We start from the raw sequence: 24,644 nt of genomic DNA on the forward strand, positions 1-24,644 counted from the left end.
CAAATGGTTTAAAAGATAAAAATCAAATGTCCCTCTTAATTTAAAGCTACACTAAAATAGGCTTATTTTCCAGCAATGACCTTAAAAACAGTAAAAGCTGAGTAGTTTGGGGGTTCTGCTCTACCTCTAGCGACCATCTATCTATCTGCAGGAAAAGACAAAAAAGAAGTATAAAACAAGAAAACAACAACTTAACTTCTCTGAGGAACACACAACATGTAATAATAGAATAAAATGGATTATTTCAACATACTCACTATGGGTGGAGAAATCGGGGAAGACTGAAAAATATTGGTATTTGAGCCCTAAACATAAAGGTATCAGAAATCTGAACGTTGAAAACATACCTGTTAGCGGTAGGAAGGGGGAGCAAACTCAGACACGTCTTAAAGAAGACATATGCAAGGCAAACTAGAATTTCCGGGTACTGGACACTCAGGAGTGGACAGGAAGGAGTAGCCTGTTAATCTGCAGGCTTCAAACATGGGTGAGCTGCCATTTTATTGATGGGATATTGAAGGAATATTGCTGCCATGTGGCCAGCTCAACAGAATCTAAAGCAGAGCTAAAAGTTCCAGTCTGCGTTGCTGAGAACCTTCTAGGCTAGGAGACAGTGAGGATTCTCTCCGAAGAGACAAAGTGGGCGCTGAGTACTCAAGGGTGAGTGAGTTGCTTAAATTCCACATATGAGTGAAATTTGTCTTTCTCTGACTGACTTCTTTGTTTAGCATAATACTCTCTAGTTCCGTCTCTGTCGTTGCAAATGGCAAGATTTCATCCTTTTTTATGCTTGAGAGAGAGGCAAACCAAGAAACAGACTTAACTATAGAGAAAAACTGACGGTTACCAGAGAGGAAGTGGGGGGGAGGGACGGGTTAAATAGGTGATGGGCCACATTTGTGATAAGCGCCGGCTGTTGTATGAAGTGTTGAATCACTATATTGCACACTAATTGAAACTAATATTACACTGTATGTTAACTCACTGGAATTTAAATACTTTTTAAAACCAAATAAAAATAAATTAAAAAAAATAAAAAGTGAAGCGTGCTAGTGAAGGCGGTTTGTAATAGGAACACAGACACTTTTTTTTGTTTTTTAATCCAAACTCTTTGAATTGCTTGTGAGTCAGGGAGAAAGAAGACAAAGTTATAAATGAAACTACATAAAATGCATTTGCATTTCTGACAACTACATGGAGATAAGGATTCCCAGGTTGAATTTTATAATTGTATCTCTCCTTGGAGGAGATCATGGGCTTATCTCTTTGTGTAGCCTTGCATTTACTATTGATGGAGATAAAATGCAAAAACATATAAGCAGAAAATCATGTGACGCAACCCATAAATTTGTGCTTTCTATGCTGAAAATGTATTGCAGTTACTCATCGTTCTCTACATTTAAAATGAGCCATATTTCTGGCCCTATAATCCAAGACGCCAAATGGGCCAGTGGGCCAAATTTGATCCCTAAGAGATATTTTGTTTGTTCAAGGCATTTTTAATAAGTGGGGCATGAATGATCAAGTCTTCTATAGACCTCATCACTGTCCATTGTGTCGGCCCGGATCTTATCCACACACTGGGTTACCACCTGTGTTTACAACTCTTTGGTTTTGTGGCACCTCCATTACCCGGTGGCTGCTACTTAAAGATTAAGGGGGAAGGATCCGTTTTCTGTAGTAGGGCAAATTGTGCTGCACTGTGTTAATTCGGTGAGGCCATAATTATTTTGGTTTTAAACATTCACAGCGAAGCTAGTCATTACCAAGATATCCATGATAGCTCTACTTAAAAATAGAAAGCATTTACTTTTTCCCAGATCAGGATAGCAGAGCGCTGAAGGGGGATGCCCATGAGTTTATGCGGATTCCAGGTCACAGAGTTGGCCCTAGGTGATAAAACAGCTCCAATTAGTGCTTAGAGTTTAATGAAAGAGAACAGAATCCTGCATATGTTATTTTGATTTTCACAAAAAATGGTACGGGTCTCACCTTTCAATGCCACTGAGTTTATGGGAGTGGTTTCTGGACAACAGCAATCCACCCCCCCCCCCCCCCAAGCTGCCTACAGATACAAAGGATATGTGTTCTTATATTAATTATTTCTTTTTAAATAGCATCAGTGGCTTTTTCCCATGTTAAATTTATTTCAAAGGTTGATGAAGCTCTAATTGCTATGTTAGATAATTATAAACTTGGCTATCATTATGTTACTTATAAGAACAATGCACTTTAAAATTTCCTCTTATGAATTATCATTGTCTATTCGTGACATAGGAAAGTTTGAGGTTTCTAATGAGTTCCAACACCTTCTGTATAATTTCCAGAGACAGATAAGAACAGTTGGCATCGAATTTGGCAAGACCACAGAAAAATGAACAAATCTACCATACTGTGTCACTTTAAATTTGTCCATCTCTCATCAAAGCCAAAGAAAGGTTTGCCCCAAATCATTGAACGAAGTCAATAGCATCAAAAATTGTGATTTCCTTAGGATGCCTAGGTGGGTCAGTTGTTTAAGAATCCAAATCTTGATTTTTGCTCAGGTCATGATCTCACAGTTGATGAGTTGGAGCCCTGTGTCAGGTTCTTTGCTGACAGTGGGGAGCCTGCTTGGGATTCTCTGTCTCCCTCTCTCTCTCTCTCTGCCCCTCCCCCACTTGTTCTCTCAAAAATAAATAAATAAATAAACTTAAAAAATTGTGATTTCCTTAGTAGGTATTAATTTAAAAATGTTTATTCAGAGTAATGGGCTAAACCTTCTTTTGATTTGAAGTCAGCTTTAGGGGTGCCTGGGTGGCTCACTCGGTTGAGCAACTGACTTCGTCTCAGGTCGTGATCTCACAGTTCGTGAGTTCGAGCCCCATGTCGGGCTCTGTGCTGACAGCTCAGAGCCTAGAGCCAACCTCAGATTCTGTGTCTCTCCCTCTCTCTACCCCTCCCCTGCTCACGCTCTGTGTCTCTCTGTCTGTCAATGATAAATAAACGTTAAAAACAAATTTTTAATCAGGTTTAACTATTTCTTCAAAACGATGTTTTAAATTGTAGGTTGAATGTTGATAGAGGTCTGGACTCTTTTCAAACACTTGATACATTTGTGGTCTTTCCATACTTAGGTATTAAGTCTATTTGAATCATTATAAAAATTAGTTTCCAGAGAAGTTTTCATCTTACCTGCAATGCTAATTAAACAATTTTAAGGATTGTTCATAGGATACATTTTCTTAAGGGGAAATTATGGGCCAGACGGAAGGAAGGGACTTACATCCACGTGCATCCAGAGTCTGTGTGCCTCGCAAATATACGCAATGTCGTGGAGAGGGTCAAAGGCCCTGAACACTGTGCTGCCAGCGGAGGTGGTGACACAAAAGGGAATGTGGCCCTGGTGATGACAGAAGCTGAATCCTTGGTCTCAGGAGGTCCACAGAAATCCTACCATTACATCACCATCGGGGCATCAGGAAGCGGGATGACTTGGACCGAAACACTAAGTATCTAATCATTTCAAACACCCCAAGGTACTTCCAGTACTGGGGAAAGTAGTGAAACCGTGAGATGAACTCAGATCACTGCCTCTGAGTGTCATTTACTATTATTTCTCTCCAAATTTGTTTTCACAAAATAATACCACAAAAATAGACATGACCCAATTCCTTTACTTAGTCCTGATAACTTTTCATTTGATATTTGACAGAAAACTATTAGAGAAATATTGCCATGTTACTTGTTTCACTTTAATTTTATAAAGAATTCCCTAGGGTGTCTGGGTGGCTCAGTCAGTTAAGCCTCTGACTCTTGATTTTGACTCAGGTCATGGTCCCTTTGTTTGTGGGATTGAGCCCCTCATTGGGCTCTGTGCTGACAGCACAGAGCCTGCTTTGGATTCTCTCCCACCCTCTCTCTCTGCCTCCTCTTCTGCTCATGTTATCGCTCTCAAAATAAATAAACATTAAAAAAAAAAAAAAAAGAAGAATTTCCTGGGCACCTGGGTGGCTCAGTCAGTCAAGTGTCTGACCCTGACTCAGCTCATGATCTCATGGTTCGGTCAGGCCCAGTGCTGACAGCTCAGAGCCTGGCACCTGCTTCAGATTCTGTGTCTCCCAATCTCTCTCTGCCCCTCTACCACTCATGCTCTATCTCTCTCAAAAATAAATAAACATTAAAAAATTTTTTAAATTTCCTTCATTTAGGGATTATTTACTTCTTTCAGCGATGAAAAGAAGTTGTTTTCTGCTAATGAAAATAGGTAAAGAAAATAAAAATGCATTTGCACGTTAAGTATGGAGCTGTAGATAGAACCTACCTTTTTATTAGCTTGTAATATATTTTTCTCTAACTCAGCTGGAATCATCTTTCCCCTTAAACATACAAATATATGTCAATTTATTATGAGCAAATAAACCAATTCTACCAACGAGAAGAATAAATGATATGCAAGGCTAAAATAGTTTTTAGTGAGGTATTTATATGTGAATAAACAGATATTCGGTAAATGTTCAGTCCCAAAAAACCAATGTTAAATATCACGTTGAATTAAAGAATGCTTGGCAGGTCACCTGGGTGACTCGGTTGGGCATCCGACTTCAGCTCATGTCATGATCTCATGCTTGTGGGTTCAAGCCCCACATCGGGCTCTCTGCTGTTAGCACAGGGCCTGATTTGGATCCTCTGCCCTCCCCTCTCTCTCTGCCCCTCCCCTGCTTGCACTCTGTCTCTGTCTCTCTCAAAAAATAAATAAACATTAATTTTTTTTAAAAAAATAGCCATTGTTTCAAACAACAAAACATTTTTGTCTATCAGAATTTTCAATTATAAAGGTATTGATAATATTCACATTGATAATATGCAGATAAGAGTATCAATTGACTCTAAAATGTTTGAAAAGCAAATGAAAAATTTTATGAAATTGTAAATGCAGATGTTCTTTGAACCAATAATTCAGTTTCTAGGAATTCATGTGAGATATTCAAACACAGACTCTCAAATATATTTATATAATCATATTAATTTAATCATTGTTCTTACATATTAAAATCTAGGGGGAAACCCTTAAATTTCTTTAAAAATAAGATTTATAAAATTATTTTACATACATAAAATGGAAAACTCCAAAGTTATTGAAAAGGGAATAAGGAAAGGGATAAGATTTCTAAGACAGGGGCACCTGGGTGGCTCAGTTATTTAAGTGTCCGACTTCAGTTCAGGTCATGGTCTCATGGTTTGTGAGCTCGAGCCCCGCATCGGGCTCTGTGCTGACAGCTGAGAGCCTGAAGCCTACTTCGGATTCTGTGTCTCCTTCTCTCTGTGTCCCTCCCCACTTGTGCTCGCTCGCTCGCTCTCTCTTTCTCTCTCTCTCTCAAAAATATATAAACATTAAAAAAATTTTTTTAAGATTTCTAACACATTCCCAAACCAAAAAAAAAAAAAAAAAAATTAAAGCAAGTTACAGAACACAACATAGAATTGATGTATGAATAAGTTTGACATGCATAAAAATGATCTTCCAGAATATATGCAATATTTGTAATATTATTTATGTTTTAAGGTGGTATTCAAAGAAAATGTAAATGTATTTTTGCTTTGTAGATTGCTAAGGCAGTTGAATTTTTATCTACAAACATTACTATATTTTTATGTTTATTTATAGTACACATAATTCAACATACTTAAAACAGGGAAGATATGTGACAGTCCCAGTTGTATAGACTATATTTAGTAAAGAAATTTTAAGAGTAGGATAAGATGACTTTGGTGCTTCTTTCATAATTGCTGCAGTTAAAATTTATTAAAAATAACCTGGGGGGGGGAACTAACCTGGGGGAGTATTCTTGCTAAAAATTGGAATAGGAAACCTATAGATTATTCTTTAATCGGTGAAGCATAATGACAATAAAAAATATTTGAGAACGTGTTAGAAACATACCTTTCATCACATTTTACTTCAATTACGTTGTCAGTTCCAATGCCAAGAATAGCTGCAGCTTTTTTTTACTGAATAATGACCCTTGGGCAAAAATGGAAATAGGAAAGGCATTAACTTCTCTGCATTAAATGATCATTTATACTAGAGCATTTGGGGGCTTATACACATAGCTTTGAATGAGTTTGTGCATATATACACGTATATACACACGTACAGGTCTCAAGGCATATTTCCAGACCCTGGTCATGACAGTTTTTCAGGTGAAGAAGGTTGTGACGCCTCTTTGAGAAGGCACGAGGACAGAACACACTTTACATGCAGTGGGAGTTTGAATATGCTAGTTCTCCATATACATAAAAAATCATGTCCGATATAGATCTAGTGTTAATATTCTCCAGTAATAAAAACCTTACGTGTTCCAGATAGCTGTACCTGTTGCATTACAGGCCTTTTTTTAAGGCGTGAGGCTTGGAGAAATGCCTTGATTCTTCTGATGCCTGCAACTCTTGATTTTGACTCTGACACCAACTTTATAATTTCTTGCCTTCTAGGTAACTGCTATTTCCCTGTATCATTCTGCCTAATGTAAGGTATCAGCAGCTCAGATACAAACTTGGACCTGGTTGTTTTTAGCTGCCAGGAAAAGACTAGATATATGAAAGGAAAAAAATGCGCAAACGTAAAACCCTAACTCAGTTTCATTTCAACAGAGAATGCACCAATTAAATAAGAAATGATTTTTTTTACATCTACATTATGGAGTTTCAGCATATTTACTCATTATATATAAAAATTATATGTCAAATGATGAAAAAGACATTTGCAAACAAGCATCTTAAGTTACATTAAGTTTTATAGTAATATCATTAAATATGCATCAGTGGTCTCCAACTTGATAATATGCATATATATAATGCCAGTTTGAATTTGGTCATAGAAGCATATTGCAAACACAGAAACATTTCAAAGAAAACCCTGTGTTTCCAGGTACTTTTAGGTAGAATTCTCAAAGTGGGACTACTATTACATTTTAATCTCACAACTGTTGCTAGGCAGAAAAGAAAAAAGCAACCAGATTTATTAAAGGGATGAATCAGTTTGTTTTTAAAGGAGCACAAGATTGGAACATTAAAACCAAAGGAGACATCAGTGGATACATTGTCAATATCTGAAACATTTGGCTGAGGTCCTGGTCTACAAAAATGAGCCTTTCTTTTTTACTAATTCCTTTGACCCTCACTGGAAAAATAAGATATCAATCACATTCTTGTTCTCTTCATTCAATGATAAAGGGAATCACTAAATCAAGTCTTTAAAATCTTCATAGTTTGATTTTTTTCTTGGTAAAGATAGCAGAATGCTTTATATTTATAATCACATTTTTGTTAGTTTCTCATATTTTGAAATTAAATTTTAATCTTGAATTATCTGCACTGCTATAGGCTAAAGCCTATGTTGACAGAAAGTTGTTTTTTAGTCTTTCCAATATCAATAGGCAGACACAGATACAGAGATTACTGAATCTCTCTAATGTTAGAGCGAAGCTCATATTCTCCATCTTTCAATAACTTTACAGTTTACCTCAGAAGATTCTTAAAAGATGGAAGAATCTAGACTTGATACTTACTTGTTCAGAAACAAATAACACACAACACAGAAGTGTGGTCATGCCTTGTCTTTTTATCTCTGGATATTGCTTATAACGAGCTACTAATATAACATAGAGGTTAGAGATACTTCCTCCTAGAAGAGAAATAGTGATTGTTAACCCAATTTCAAAAATCAGAAATGGTCACTAAAATCATGACAACTTGAGTGCTTTCCGAAACTAAAGTGTTGCCAAATCACTGACGTGATTTCAAAAATATCTTTCCTTAAAAGTGTTGAGAGAAATATCACACAATTCATAACTTTTAGATTTGTGGAAATTTTGCTGGCAACTGTAGCTAACACAATGACTTATGAATCTCTTAAAAATAATAGCATTAGTTCAAATATACTTTGAGCGTCTCCGAATATATGTTTCATTTAGCTCAGAAAAATGATGTCTTGCTTTTTCTTACCAGATGCAAATATTCCATCTGCTTCTGTTTCTCCCCAGCCGATAATTCCATACATTTTCTTAAGAAGAATCATCTCCATGATAGTAAATACCGGAGCTATTTCATATGTAAACCTATATTACATATATAGAAATTCGACTGTGAATTATATAAAATGGAAAAGGATAAATAAAGTCATGTGCTAGATAAGGTTATATACAATTTTTTGTATTCTATAGCAGACTGTACAAGAAATAGTTACAATTTGTATGCTTCAAATTGCCCCTTCCAGATTAAGAGTATATTAGTGCTACAAAGAAAGGATCATGGATTCCATTGTATTATGCAGTAGCTGGGAATTTCTCTCCCACTAAAAGGAATTTTGAATATACACATTACTGTTAGAGCCAGAAAATGCCCACTGATAGATAGATAGATAGATAGATAGATAGATAGAGAGATATCTATGGCAAGTTAAAAAGAGATCTAGAGCTACAGTGTTTTGCAGAACAGGAAATAGGTAGAAAAAAGCCTTTTCTCGAAAAGATTTTCTGGGGAAATCTTTTCTGGGAAAATATTTTCTGCCTAAGAACTGTACTTTGGGCAAGCACACCAAAAAAAAGGGGGGGGGGGCTAAAAACTATTCTGTTTTCAGTAACAGCTCGAAGCAAGTAGATAGTTCAAGGCAAGAACAATATGGCCCCATGAACAAGAAGTCAGAGAGCATGACGATGGGGACTCTCCTCTGAGTCACACTGATATTAGAGTCCCTTCCACAAAAAGCAGCAGCTAAGATCAAAAAGAAAGCTGTAAGTTTTTCTCTATACATACCATATACAGTAAGCAATGAGGTACTTATGTTGGTTCTGAAATCAAAGAGTAGCTTCAGTTATTTTCAAGGAATTCTTTTCTTTGTCCTCAAACACCTTTTAAAGACCCTGGTAGGTGTTCTTATATAGAGCTACCAGTCTCAGACTCCATTTATGTGCCATTTCAGATGGTCTCAGCTTGCTCTGTCTCTAAAGCCTTTGGAGAATATTCAGGCCCAGCCATTGCTGTGACCACTTTCACTCAGATACACCCACAGCCCAACAGAGAATCGCCTCCCACCTGCAAGGCAGGCACTGACTTCCAGCCCCCGGGTCTCTTTTTGCACCCAGGCATGCATGACAAGTCATGGAATCTTCTGGGAGTCCCAAGAATGCCCAACCATGGGGAAGTTAACATCCCACAGTGCAGTCCTTTGGCCACAAGAGAGCTGGTTGACAATCTTTTCTTTCCTCTGTTCCCTACAGATGGACTGCCCTTTGAAGCAGTCGTTTATAAGGGCACTACCCCCCCCCCCCCCAGGAGATGAAGCATTCACTTCTGCTGATACTTGAGGGGTAGCCAGTCTATAATTTCCCTCATGTTGCTCTTCAGTCCCGTGCTGACTCCCTTCATCTTCCCTCAACCCCTCTTCTCAGATGGCCCGGCCTAAAAAAAAGTAGTAACACACAAGCTCTTGCCCAGGGGCTGTGCACAGAGACCCAGGAAGGAAACCCATTGCCTATGGGAACTAAGATTCTAGTTCTAAAAGAAACAAGAAGCAAATCTCACACACTGGTATTTCAACAAGGCTTCATTTCTGCCAGCATTTGCTATGCCAATCTCAACACACACGCACATTGCCTTTCTGATCCTACCTCAGCTCAGTGGAGTAGGGCATTATTAGTTTCAGACAACAGAGATGCACTAAACCTCCCAGCACTGTAGGTGGTAGAATTAAGGACTGGAATCAGGTTCTCCTTGTTTCCACCTCACAGGCTTTATGCTATCCCAGATTAGGGTAAGAGATCTTCATTCATTAAAAATGAAGACACCCTGAAGGTAAAGAAGGCTGTCTGAAATCCTTTCTCTCCCTTTATTATTAACCTCTCTCCTTCCACCTCTCATGTGTTCTTTCTACTCCTTTTCTGCTTCCATCAAGAATCTCTATTTTCTTCACTTAGAGAATGATTAAGTCTCACAGCAATGGGATTCTAAACAATGGAGGCAAATGTATAAATTGAGTTTATGTAATAATCTACATAACAAAGAAACATTCTCTCAAGAGATAAAGTTGCTCTTTTTAAAGTTTATTTATTCTGAGAGAGAGTGTGCACACATACGAGTGGGGGAGGAGCAGAGAGAGAGAGAGAGAGAGAGAGAGAGAGAATCCCAAGCAGGCTCAGTGCTGTCAGCACAGAGCCTGATGTGGGGCTCGAACTCACAAATGGTGAAATCATGACCTGAGTCAACATCGAGAGTCAGACGCTTAACCAACTGAGCCACCCAGGCGCCCCAAGCAATAAATTTTTTTTAAGTAGCATATTACCCTATGCATGTTTTAAGGACCATAATCAAGCAATGAAAATTAAAAATAGCAGTCATTTGTGTAAGCCATTTATGTTTGCATTTCATATCTACAAAATGCTGATTACTACCATGAACTATGCACCATTAAGACCCAAATGATAACTAAACAGTTAAAGCAAGCCTTAGTTGTTCCACATACTGAAGCAGTCTCTCCTCATAAACATTTAGTTCTTGGTTTTAAAGTTTAAATTCCTACCAGCTCTCCCTTTTGATTGCTAGTTAAATTATATTAACATTTGACACAGACTATTCCTTTCAATTTCATACCCAATCATTTCCCTATCCTTTTAACCTTGAAAAATATTCCCCTAAAATTAACTTTCCTTCAGAACACATTAGCAGTAGATCTAATTTTTGTATGGACAATAGTTTTGTTGTGGCAAAGGTCCAATTATTTTTAACGCTTATCTTTGAGAGAAAGAGAGACAGTGCCAGTGGGGGAGGGACAGAGAGAGAGGGAGACACAGAATGCAATGCAGACTCCAGGCTCTGAGCTGTCAGCACAGAGCCAGATGTGGTGCTCGAACCCATGGACTGTGACGCCATGACCTGAACCGAAGCCGGACACCTAACCAACTGAGCCACCCAGGTCCCCCAAAGATCAAATTTTTAATGAATCACGTTGGAGCTGGATTTAGATTTCCTTTAAAAGTTTACTTTCTTCAGGCTTTGATCAGATTCAGGTTCTAATTTATATTCAGGCAGCTTCCCAAATACTTGGGTATGTATCTGGCTACGTGTGCTATGGGCTGTTTGGGGTAGCGTTTCAATGATTCCAACCCCAGAACTGGACTCACTCATGGTCTGCACACTAGTAACCCAGGCTGACCAACTGACCTGTACTACTTACCGGGGAATTCGGATCCTGAGAGTTTCTAGAGGCTGTCCAGAGGACTGAGCAAGTCTCAAACACGTTACCCGGGGAACAGGCAGCGGCTTCTTTGCGTTTCCCTCAGGGTACCAACTATTTGTATTTGTTACGGCAAGCATCGTATCCAGCAAAATGTACAACCTCGATCTTCACTCTTCCTTACGCACGTCTCCGGCTCTCACACTCCTTAGGCCCTGGAGAATACGCACGTGTTGGTATTGGCAGTGGCTGTCAACCATGCCCCGGCAAGTCCGACCACATCTAGCCCACTGGACAGCTGGTTAAAAAAGCGAGGATGTCCTAGAAAAAAGACAAAATTACAAATGAGCCAAAATAAAAACACAGGGCTAAAGAGTGGTTCAATTTCAGAGCAGTTTCTCAGTTAACAGCTATTCATCGATTGAGCACACATAAACGGATTATTTCATTCAATACATATTGCTGAGAACTATCACATGCAGGGACAGTGCTCAGCTTTGGGGACACAGTAGAAAACAAGGCACTACCGTGTAGATCTTACTGACCAGTGGAAGAAAAAGGTATTCATCACATAAATAATGACACGAATGTGTTTAACTGCGATTGTAGAAAGCACAGAAGAAAAGATCAGGATGTCTTAAGACCATTCCCAGGGAGCCTAAGACAATCAGGAGAGCCGGCGAGCTAATCTCTAGGGCAGGCTTCTTGGAGGAAGTGATCTTTCAGGTCAGATCAAAAGTTTGCTTCCAGACAAAGAGTGAAGGAGACCCAATATGGGTATGAAGAGCAGCTTGGGAGAAGTCAAGTCGCTGAGTTGAGAACGAGCTCGTAAGCTTGAGGGTGAGGAACCCATCCTGTGTCTGAAGTAGAAAGACCAAGGGCGGGATGCATAAAACTACCCCAGTGAGTGGGGAAGGCACCACCCGAAAGATTGAATAATTTTTTTCTCAAAAGCTGCTTCAGTGTTTTTGGACAAAATATCAGGTCCTTTTTACAAAGAATTTTTGAAGATTTGTATTAATGAAGAACATCAAGGGGCGCCTGGGTGCCTGAGTCGGTTAAGCAAGCACCTGACTCTTGTTTTCAGCTCAGGTCATGGTCTCACAGTTTCATGAGTTCGAGCCCCACGATGGGCTCTGTGCTGACAGGGCAGAACCTGCTTGGGGTTCTCTCTTTCTCCCTCTCTGTCTGCACAACCCCCCACTCGTGCTGTCTCTGTCTCTCTTGAAAACAAACGAACTTAAAAAAAAAAAAAAGAGCATCAAACATTAGATACCAAATTGGACATTCTATATTCAATCAGTTTAACTTAATCTCTTCCTGGGGAACCTGGGTGGCTCAGTCAGTTACTCATGGGACTCTAGATTTCAACACAGGTCGTGATCTCACGGTTTGTGGGATTGAGCCCCACGTTGGACTCTGTGCTGACAGTGTGGAGTGTGCTTGGGATTCTCTCTCTCCCTCTCTCCCTGACCTCCCCCGACTCACTCTTTCTCTTTTTCTCTCCCGCAAAATAAATACACATTAAAACAAATTAATCTCCTCCTGAGCTCCAAAATAGATTGTTCTTTGCACTTCTTTGACAACGTGTCTTAACAATGACCAGCATCACAACTCTTTGTGAGTCACCTTCCCCTCCACTCACTTACCCCTACTTGCGGAGCCCCTATGCCTGCGTAGTTAATTCTAAAAGTAGGGCCTTAATAAATGTTCATTAAATTGGAAGGAATGGAAGGTTTGGAAGTTGGGGCTGTGTTACGAAATGTTTCTTTTTACTATTGACTTTTCCCTTTTTTTGTATCTTTGCTTTTCCTTCTGTGCTTGATACTGGGAAATGCAAACATGGGGAGAATGGGTCCCTGGAGATTCCTCTGCCTTTGCCTTGCTGGGTAAGGGAAGGATGAAGAACTTGATTTAAAGCTGTCACGGTGCTTCAATTGCCTTGCTATTTTTCAGAACTTCTTTTTGCTATGTTTATTTCTAACTAAAAATTATTTCAACTTCACATTTACACAGTTGAACTCAGTCTTGACACATGCCTTTTATTTCACGATCCTAGGAAGCTTTCTTTTTGTCTTATTTAATAATATTTTTCCAGTTGTAAATATATTACATGTTACAGAAATGCACAGACCAGAAAACATTACATACAGGACAGTAATTTTTATGCATATATGTAGAGAAAATATCTACTTAGGTATCCAAACACTTACAATATTTATAACACTTGGAAGATATAAGTTAAGAACTTATTTATTATGAACAGGTAGTTTTATACATGTGCATGTATATATGTTCAGTTTCACACAGTTTAAAATACAATTAAATATAATTGAAATCATATTGAGCGTATTATTTTGTGTTATGTCTTTTTATTGTTTTTGCATTTTTTAAAATGTTTTTATTTAATTTTGAGAGAGAGAGAGAGAGAGAGAGAGAGAGACAGAGCGCAAGCAAGGGAGGGCAGGAAGAGAAGGAGATACAGAATCCGAAGCAGGCTCCAGGCTCTGTGCTGACAGCTCAGAGCCCCATGCGGGGCTTGAACTTGTAAACTACAAGATCATGGCCTGAGCCAAAGTCAACCGCTTAACTGACTGAGCCACCAAGGCTCCCCATGTGGTATGTCTTTTTGTAATAACTAAAATTCTGTGAGAAATCATCAATGACTTTCTTAGGATTTTTTCTTGTATAGGTTTTAAAATTGTTAATTAATTTCTTTGAGAGAGAGAGCACATGTATGCGCACGAATCAGGGAGGGGCGAGGAAGAGAGAGAGAGAGAATCTTATGCAGGTTCCATGCCCAGCACAGAACCAGATGCAGGGCTTGATCTAACAACCATGAGATCATGACCTGAGCCAAGATCAAGAGCCAGAAGCTTAACTGACTGACACCAAGGTGCCCCTCCCAGGACTTTAAATGGCAATATTGCATAGTGTTCTGTCAAAGAAAATCCAGGTTATACAAGATAAATGTGAAAATGAGGCACTTTTTAATTTTTGTTATTAAAATTAATGCAGAAATGAGCATTCTCAAATAGAAATTATTTTTGTTTCTTGGCATGCTTGATCAGTTTGGTCTGAAGATAAAATATGTGTGATGCTAAAAGTTTCTGTGATGTCAAAAATACATTATTTTAAGTGTCTGTTTAATGTCTATCAAATACAAGGCAAGTCGGCATACACAAATAACTTTCAATTATTAGCACATGAAGTATTTTCAAAGATCACATAATAAGAAATGAGTAATAAACCCAGGGATACAGGTTGTATTTGGACACTTTTTTGTGTGTGCCTCTTTCCAAAGATTATGTTGTTTCAAATACATTATTTAGTATACATTTAAGATTTTAGAAAAAGGGGTCCATAGAGCCTAGTCAAACATTGTTAACCCCGGGACATATCATTGCTTTAAGTGGTTAAGAATAAAGTTACAATAAATTAATCAGAAAACATAATTTCTAACATATAGGACGTAGATATATATATCTACATATATATCTAACATATAGGATGTAGATATATATAATTTTATTGCTATATATTTTATTGATGTAGAAGGATAGTCAATTGAGCATTAATAATGAATATGGGCAAATGAAAAGAAGTAAGTTAAAATTGTATGTTTAATTGCCATTGGAATATAATGCTTCAAGCCCAAACCACTGTATTTACTTTTCTTTGTTAACTACTAAACAGTTTATATGTGATAACACCAATTTGAAAACAAACTAGACGAATGTTTTAAGTAAAAATGAGCAAAATGGGACCGTTTTCCAACACACACAAAAACTCAAGGCCATTCATTCAGTCTCCAGTTCAGGTGCATTGATTTGAAAATTACCCGTTTTAACACCATATTTTAAGGTATCCGTGCAGTCAACAAGTAACTGCTCCAAAGATTCAGGGTGGTCAGACAGCTCTAGGTTAAACCCATCCAAACCTTCAAGAAGTTGGTGAGGATGATGAAAGTCTAGTATTTTACTCTTAACATCAAACATTTTTTTGATGTAATGCAGAAGAATATTTACCACTTGCAGCAGAAAACATTTAGTTAAATCTTTACCATCCTTGGATGGCAACAAATCTAGAGCAAAAAAGGAGATAAGAAGCCAGGTCAGTAACTAGAATGCCAAGGAAAATCCCCATGGGCGTAGAGTTTTGATCATTGGACATTAAAGATATTAAAAGGCCGTGTGAAGTAACAAGTAGCATGTGTTCAAATCTTACTCAGAATCTTCATTCAAAGTTTCACTGAATAACAATTTTCACCAAAAAAAAAAAAAAAAAAAAAAAAAGCCATTTTAGATCCACACCATTGGAGTAATTGAACCTTCAAGATCCCCTAGATGGACCTTATCGTTGCCTTGTCAAACAAATGAACTGGTAATTGCACTTTTTGAATTTTGTTTAATGTTAATTTATTTTTGAGAGGGAGAGAGCAGGGGAGGGGCAGAGAGAGATGCAGACACAGAATCTGAAGCAGGCTCCACGCTCTGAGCAGCCCCTCACGGGGCTTGAACTTAGGAGCCTCAGGATCATGACCTGAGCCAAAGTCGGTCATTCAACTGACTGAGCCACCCAGGTGCCCCAGGTAGTTGCACTTTTAAAAGTAAGTTAAAGCATCAAATCTTAAGGACCTTACAATGGCTTCAATAAATATGTAAATGACATAACATTTTTATTAAAAAATGAAACATTTGTTAATGACATCCATACCTGAAGCATAAGCATTTGATAAATTAATCATTACTTCCTCAGTGTGAGCCCCTTCTGTCACATTTTTCTCAGTTGATTGAAAAGCATGACCAGATTTTTTTCTCAGCTGTTCTTTATCTAAGTTAAAAAATTAAATAGTTTTTGATTATTAAAACATGCTGAAAATATGTATTTACTGCTTTTATCTGTAGCCACACAGACGCTTCCAAGAAATGCTTAACGATTGAAATTCTTATTTATATTCACACATGATCTCTGGTGGGTAGCTATAAACTGGGGAGAAGCAGAAATACTACTGAAATCATGTAAGGCTCTTTTATAACCATATAGAGAACCAATGATACAATTTGTGATTGTTAGTTTCATATCAATTTAGTGTACAGGATTAGGAATTTAGTAATTAAGACCTCTCATGGTTTAGTTGTGAGTAATGATTCTTATTTCATAATAAGATCCTGCTGTTAACATTTCTTTTAATTTTTTTTTAACGTTTATTTATTTTTGAGACAGAGAGACAGCATGAACAGGGGAGGGTCAGAGAGAGGGAGACACAGAATCTGAAACAGGCTCCAGGTTCTGAGGTGTCAGCACAGAGCCCGACGGGGGGCTGGAACTCACGGACCTTGAGATCATGACCGGAGCCGAAGTCGGCCGCTTAACCGACTGAGCCACCCAGGCGTTCCTGCTATTAACATTTTTAACTGTATGTAACAATGTCTACAATATATTAAGAGCCCTAAGTGCCTTGCACACATTTCAATCCTCACGATAGTCCTACAATATAAGCACATTTTTCTCAGTATGTGGATAAACAGATTTATTTAATCTTTTTAAATTTTACTTATTTTTGAGAGACAGAGACAAGAGACAAAGCACAGGTGGGGAAGGGACAGAGAGAGAGAGAGGGGGAGACACAGAATCCGAAGCAGGCTCCAGGCTCCGAGCTGTCAGCACAGAGCCCGACGCCGGGCTCGAACCCACCAACCATGGGATCATGACCTGAGCTGAAGTTGGATGCTTAACCCACTGAGCCACCCAGGGGCCCCACAGATAAACAGATTTAAAGAAGTTAAGCAATAGTAATAATTGATACTTTTTGAACTCATATGATGGCCCAGAAATCTCACATATATTATTCTATTCAATCCTCATAACATAGGGTTATGATAGAAATGCTATTATGATTAACAAAACAACAAAAAAAAGAGCTTATCTGGCGGAACTAGAATTGATAGACAGATGTTTGAATCCAAAGACCATTACGTTATCCTTTAAAAATTAAATTTAAAACCAGTATGTCCTGAGGTCCTCTTCAATAAAAATATTGAACCAAACATCCGATCAAGCAAACAAGCCATTCTTAGGTATCTTTTAATGTTCTGGACAATGTGGAAGAAAAAAGAAAGTATAGACTAGAATGCATAATATCAAGCTGTTTGCTTGTAGCTAGACATGGAGAAAACATGAAGGAATCAGAAAATGGTTTCTAGCTAAATTTTATAGTTTTGCTTTTATAAGCTTAGTAGTGTTAATTTCTTCCAGTTCTAATGGATTTTTCTTAAAATAAAATAAGCTCTCCCCAAATATTTCAGACTGAATTTTTGAATACTGCAGCAAAAATAATTCAGTTTAGTTTTTAAGCATTGATATAATGTTTAAACATTTTTATGTGTTTATGCATGATAGATAAAAATGTTCTATTATAGCTTTTTCCATAAAGAATAAAATCCTGATCATGAAAAAACTGTATGAGACAGCAATGACAGAAACGTGAGACAATTTGCGAAGCATGCAGTGTACCTAAAAACAAATTTCCATTTTACATGTTGGCCCGGTAGACATATATTAGGTTAATTGTTTGTAAAATATTTTTTCTAGAGGAAAATTGCTTTTCGAAAGGTTCACTGCTATACACAGTGAATAATACATATTAATATAAATAAATTCTAAAGTAATTAAAGTTTTAGAAACATAACTCCTTTCAAATAATTAGAGGAAACATAAACCACAAGAAAAAGTGAAGTTAAAAAGATTCTACACATGGAATAGTATTACAAATGTTTATAAAGAAACTATGTAAAAACCAAAAGATTTGACAGAAGAATTAGACTCCATTATAGCTCAACACACATTGAATCTACAACCTAAAACTCGGTTAAATCTATATTTAATAACAAAAATAACAAAATTTCAACAAAACAGAATGTTTTAAATATTTAAGTAAGACAAAGATTGCTAATGTATTTTTGTCAAAATACGTGCATATGATTAATATGCATGATTAATAGTCATATAAGATAAGTAAGACTTGTTTGACAGTCTGCAGTTTTTGGTAAGTAACACCCCAATCCCACTCTTTCAGTTAATAATAATTCCTGTTGAATCCCCATTTCTTCTCACAAAATTTTAACTTACTTGCCAGGGTATCTCCACACTCCATGTTGTTTGAAAAAAAAAATAGTATCTGCTTTAAAAGAATATGTGGAGCCAGAGGGTGCTTTTAGGTGATGGAAAAGAACTTGACCATTAAAGTTGTGTAGCTGCTGTAATTTATAACATAGACTCTTTTAAAGTCTTTTTATTGATGGCACAGAAATCTGAGGCAATTTCATTATTTGTAAAAAGGGCAGGGATACGATGCTCTTTTTTGTTTAGAGAATTAAATGAAAGTTGATGGTAGTGTATTTGTGTTTAAACATTATGGCTTTTTTAAAGTATGATTTCATGTCAAAGAAGGAATGGGTTTCAACTTCCCTTTTGACAATTACAACTTTTATCTTCAGGGTGAAGTATTAGGTACTCAACATTACAGGGTAGAAAATGAAAAATATGCATGGTCATATTAATGATACAATTCACACCCTTTTAACACAGGTGTTACTTTTTGCCTTTGGATTGAAAATGTTAACATTGTATTTCATTAAAAAAACTTTTTTAATGTTTATTTTTCAGAAAGAGAGAGAGAGAGAGAGAGACAGAGTGAGCAAGGGAGGGTCAGAGAGAGAGGGAGACACAGAATCTGAAACAGGCTCCAGGCTCTGAGCTGTCAGCACAGAGCCTGTTGTGGGGCTTGAACTCATGAACCACGAGATCATGACCTGAGCTGAAGTCGGCACTTAACTGACTGAGCCACCAGGTCCCCCCAAAACTTTTAACATTTTAAACAATCCAAAAATACATAATGATCATCACTTCTGAGCCCCATTTCCAAGGACACATTTCCTCCAGAATTTATCAAATGTTCAATTATCCCGTGGGATTTACAGCTCTTGAATAATGTGCTGGTCAACATTATCTTTCATTGTTAAGCACGTTTGAGCATGTTAAGGAAAAAGCAGGAAAACACTGATGATTCACATAAGAAAATCACCTGGGATACCTTGGTTTCTATCCTAGGCATTTGGGTGCAATTTATAAAAAGAGTAGTAACACTTAATTTATTCTAATAATAGAAACAAACACTGTGGCTTATCAAAGGCCATTTACAACTTCCAATCCAACTTGAACCAGTTATTGTAACCTTTCCCTCATTAAGACGTTCACTTAGAGGCTGTAACAAACAAGAATATAGACGTGTGATGATTTGAAAACCATTTCCTCCTTTCATTGCTTTCCAGAGGAATCAACTGATGATTGTAGAGGTGGCATAGAAGTGGGAAAATAAAAAAATAAATAAATCCCAAGGAGCTGCTCTTCCATTTCTTTCAACCATCTGCAGAGTTTCTTGGCTCTGATGGGGTTGCGGCATCCACTAAGGAAGATTGTCGCATCATCTTGTAAAGACGAACCCTTCTCATGACTCTTGAACTCTCACTCATCCCTGTCAATAAACCCACCCACGCTCGCCCCAGTGGTCGCACCGTGGGACTGCCCTCATAGTCCAAGGTCACCCGCCGAAGTTCGCCACCTTCTCCGTCCTCTCTCGCACATAATAACCACCAGTACGCTATGTTCAAAAAGACTCAAACAATCCCTGTTCTGAGGAAATGGGTTTCGAGCCATGAAGTGCTCTCTAGCTATCACTCATTTTTTTCCCTTTCATGTCCTCACTGTTGGCAATTAGGTCTTCGTTTATAGATCTGCTGAGCATAGGAGCATAGAACTGGCCCTCCCCAACATGGGAAATTCATGTTGTTGTTTGTTTCACCTCCCCCTAATTTTATATGTCTGTACAACACAGGCACATTGAAATTAAAACTCACAATTTTTCTTGACAAAGCATGTGAAAGCTTTCTCATATTACACGACATGATACAGGACTAAAAAGAGGAAAAGGAGGGCGATACTCCCCTCTTCTGACTGACAGCAATCCTAATATTAAAGCCTATAGATTTCTTTCACCAGACCCTTGCCGTATTTTGTATGGAGCTAAACATTTTTCATACGTTGAATCCTCATAGAAGTCCTGTGATTTTGACGTTATTATTGTCTTGCTCTGTTTCACGCCTCTCCTTGCTTCCATTTCACCGTCAATAAAGTGGGCATCGTACTAATACCTACTCATGGCTTTAAGATATCAAAAGAGATAAGGCCTCTTAAGTGCTTCCAACAATTATTTATGTCTCTCTTCTCTGGCAATGCTGACAGGCAAAAACAAACAGGAAACAATCTTAAGAATGCCACTGCTCTGATCAGAAATGTGCACTGACCTCCCAACCATTATATTATCAAGTCCTTCATTGACCCTTTCTTTGCCTTACCTCCTACTACTCATTTACAGAAATTGTCTGCACCTCAAAAGGAAGGTCAGTCTCTTTTCTTAATCCCCTGCGTTATAGTTTGTGAAATTTCACCTGTTTTAAATGGCTTCCTTCTCCCTTTCTTCTAATCCAAAGGTCACATTTAACACATATTTATCAAGTACTTAGTATGTACTTGATACTCTCTCTTCTAAGCTCTCTTCTAAGCTAAGTTTGTATTAACTCATCTAATTCTCCCTGAAACCTTATAAGATACCGCTGCTGTTTCCTTTCTCCATTTTACAGATGAAGAACCTAAAGCACCGATAAGTCACATTATTTGCCAAGAATCACACAGCTAACTGGCAGAGCTGGGATTCAATCCCAGTCATTCTTGTTCTAAATATACTCTCTTAACCCCTATCCTGAATTCTATCTTAGCAAGTCCCACTCACATCTTAGTAGCTCCATAAATATTTTCTTGGGGCACCTGGTGGCTCAGTTGGTTAAACATCTGACTCTTGATTTCGGCTCAGGTCATGATCTCATGGTTCATGGGATCGAGCCCTGCCTCTAACTCCATGGACAGCACAGAGCCTGCTTGGGATTCTCTCCCTTTCTCTCTGCCCCTCCCCTGCTTGTGCATATGCTCCCTCCCTCTCTCTCTGTCTCTCTCTCTCTCTCAATAAACAAATAAACACTAAAAAAATATATTTTCTTATCTCCACCATTGAGCTGAAGTGATCTTTATTTTTATCTGAATCATCACACCAAATATTAGTCAACTTTGTATAGTTTATTTGGCAGTTTAATGTGTTTATTAGGAGTTTTATCTTGGGGAACCTGGCTGGCTCAGTGGGTGGAGCATGCGACTCTTGATCTCAGAGTCCTGCGTTCAAGCCCTACATTGGGCATAGAGCTTATATTTAAAATAATAATAATGGGGCGCCTGGGTGGCGCAGTCGGTTAAGCGTCCGACTTCAGCCAGGTCACGATCTCGCAGTCCGTGAGTTCGAGCCCCGCGTCGGGCTCTGGGCTGACGGCTCAGAGCCTGGAGCCTGCTTCCGATTCTGTGTCTCCCTCTCTCTCTGCCCCTCCCCCATTCATGCTCTGTCTCTCTCTGTCCCAAAAATAAATAAAAAAACGTTGAAAAAAAAATTAAAAAAAAATTAAATAAAATAATGATAATAATAATTAAAAAGTTCCGTCTTGATGTGGGAGGGGAAGTACAAAATGTACATTCAGTATTGCCCTTAAGGAAGTTACAACTTAAGAGAAAAGTGGGTAATGGACAGAAAACAGTATCATATTTTAATAATGGGAAAAGTGCTACATTTATGGTAAAGATTATAATCATAGATTCTAGAAGAGGCATGGGACAGGGTGTTACAGGAAGGTGCCACCAAGGTGCTCTGTGCATATTTAGCAGAAGACTAACCCAGTCTAGAAGGCCATCTAAGACTCTCTAAAGAGGATGATATGTGAGCTGAAATATGAAGGGAAAGTATCATGTAACTAGGTGATGAGGGAAGAGAACACATTCAAGGAAGCGTCAAACAAATGCACAAGATGTTGAGATGCCAACTGAAGAAATAAGGCAAAACCAGAGTATGGGACGGCCCAAAAAACGAACAGGGAGAAGTAATCCTGGGGGAGGTGGGAAGGGCACATGAATGTGTTTAGTGCTTATCCTTAGAGCAATAGAAAACCAGAGAACGGTTTGAGATGTACTGTGACATGACTGTGACTTCCTTATGGTTGTAGAAACAATGGTGACGGGTTGGTGGTTGAACTATTAAGTATATTAGTAAAACTTTGAGTAAGAGCTATTTATCATCTTTGAGATGAACAGATTATAGAGCAGAGGCATATGCCTTCTGACAAATTTTTCAATATGAATTCTAATTTAAATGCATGAATTTGAATGATGATGGCACTATATTGTATAAATACATAAAATGATATAGAGTTATAAGGGGGTGGAAAATTTCATTGAAATTGAGAGACACAATAACGGTAATAATTTATAGGCATTGAACCTTTAATATGTGGCATGATCTGTTCTAAGCCTCTAATGAGGATTAGCTCATTTAATCCTCCCCAAACTCTCTGAAGTATTTTATTAAATAAAACAGTATATGGCTGCTTTCATAGAAACCAAAACAGTAGTGACTTAAGCCAATTAGAAGATTTATTGCTAGAAGTCCAAATGGGTAAATGGCTCAGAGCTATTGTTTTACTCTGTCCATGAAGTTGTCCAAAGACCTGACTTCCTTCTATCTTGCGGTTTTTCCATTGCCTAGATCAGTGCTCTCTCATAGAAACATATGTGAGGCACATGTATAATTTTTAATTTTCTGTTAATCATAGTTTTAAAAAATAAAAACAGGTGAAATTAACTTTAAAAATTCATTCAGCTTAACCTATTATATCCAAAATACTATAATTCAAACATGCATCGAATCTCAATTAGATGTTAAATGGGTGTTTTAATTACATGTTAATTGGGAAATACTTGGTCTATTCTTAGATTTCATAAAAGTTTCAGTTGAAAACGGTAGATTAATTTACATATGTTTTCAAACATACTTAAAAGTTCTTCAATAACTAGAGTATCAATTTTTAAATTTAATTAAGGCCAAACAAAATTAAAAATTCATTTCTTCAATCACATTTTAAGTGCTGAACAGCCACCTGTGGCACTTAACTGGACAGCACAGGGGAAAATTATTGCTTTTGCCCACTTTTCATCCACAAAGTTAGCTTGCTAGCACTGTATCTGAATTCTACACCAAGGGATTGGAGAAGGGAAGTAAGAGAAATTAGACTGTCACTTGAGGTGTAATGTAGAACTTGTGTAGGTCCTATTGGTCAGAACTTAGTCATGTGACCAGAGAGCTGACATGGCCATATAAAGATGGAAGTTAGGGTAGAAATTATAGTCTCCTGCTGGATGGACATCTTCCTTGTTAACACTTTGTACATAAGGCAGAAAAGAGGTGAGCAGAGAATAGGACGTTGACCATTACGAAAACAAAGATGAGATGGATGTTGGGGAGAATTAACAATCTAGGTCATGTGCAGATACTGTTTTTCAGATAAGGAAACGGAAGCACAAAAAAGCTACATGCCTTGCCCACATTTATGCATTTATTAACTACTAAATTTGAAAAAAATATATTTGGATGATGATATAAAAAATGTTTGGAATTTCAACATGTAAAACATAGCAGATTGTGACAATTGTTATCTAGTGTTTTATTATTTTTTTAACTTTACCTATGTGGATACTCTAGTTCTTAGACTGTGTAAACTTTGAAGATGAGAAAAAGTAGCATTCAGTTCCTTATATGCCTCCACAGTGCTTAATATCATTCAATTATTTACACATTTATAAAAATCCAAAGAAGGGTTAATTTGTTACTTTCACCTAGATCATATGTATTAGCCTTTCTTTCCACACAATTTCTGGTTTCTATGGGTTCAAAAGTAGAGATAAATTTGAAGATACAGTAAACAGCTAAACCCACGGAACACAAAGACATGATAACTCGATAAACACCCGGAGACATATTGATATGTGTTTACTTTGTCAGGTTTAACTTCATGTGTTTTCATAAGTCACTGCTCTCTTCTGGGAAAATTTCTTTTCATCTTTGGGAAATTGTTTCTGACAATACCATGAAGCATGATATTCTAAATACACAAAGTATAGAGAGAAAATCACTCATGCATTATCTGGTCTTTACATTCATGTGATTCTTTGATCTCCCATTTCAGCTTAATTTTCCCACAAGCACTTGCAAACTTCTTGTTTGTACACATTGAAAGGAGAAACGATAAAAATCACAGAACATACTTGAAACCATACATTTTCCTTTGTAGTTATTGTGTCTAGACTACAGGATAGCTTTCTTTTATTAGCGTATCTGTAAAGTTGAAAAAAAGAGTTTTGTTTCGTTTTTGCAAATCACCATTTGCTTTATACAGATGTATAATTCTAGCAAAATATCCACAGCATAGAAACCTATGGAAAA

At 37.6% G+C, this 24,644-nt stretch overlaps 1 protein-coding gene across 1 annotated transcript in view; it reads right to left on the minus strand.

The window, feature by feature from the left end:
• The window catches only part of LOC131489571 (glutamate decarboxylase 1-like), a 49,800-nt gene that overhangs the window by 13,068 nt on the left and 12,088 nt on the right, over nt 1–24,644 (minus strand). The window contains 12 exon segments of the mRNA XM_058691605.1: nt 1,811–1,889; nt 1,993–2,048; nt 2,051–2,065; nt 3,266–3,382; nt 4,304–4,358; nt 5,924–5,988; nt 5,990–6,004; nt 7,551–7,666; nt 7,987–8,099; nt 11,443–11,533; nt 15,054–15,333; nt 19,765–19,874. Coding sequence (XP_058547588.1) covers nt 1,811–1,889; nt 1,993–2,048; nt 2,051–2,065; nt 3,266–3,382; nt 4,304–4,358; nt 5,924–5,988; nt 5,990–6,004; nt 7,551–7,666; nt 7,987–8,099; nt 11,443–11,533; nt 15,054–15,333; nt 19,765–19,874 — 1,112 coding nt within the window.

This window comes from Neofelis nebulosa, chromosome 11 (genome assembly GCF_028018385.1).
Source record: "Neofelis nebulosa isolate mNeoNeb1 chromosome 11, mNeoNeb1.pri, whole genome shotgun sequence".
NCBI lineage: Eukaryota > Metazoa > Chordata > Mammalia > Carnivora > Felidae > Neofelis > Neofelis nebulosa.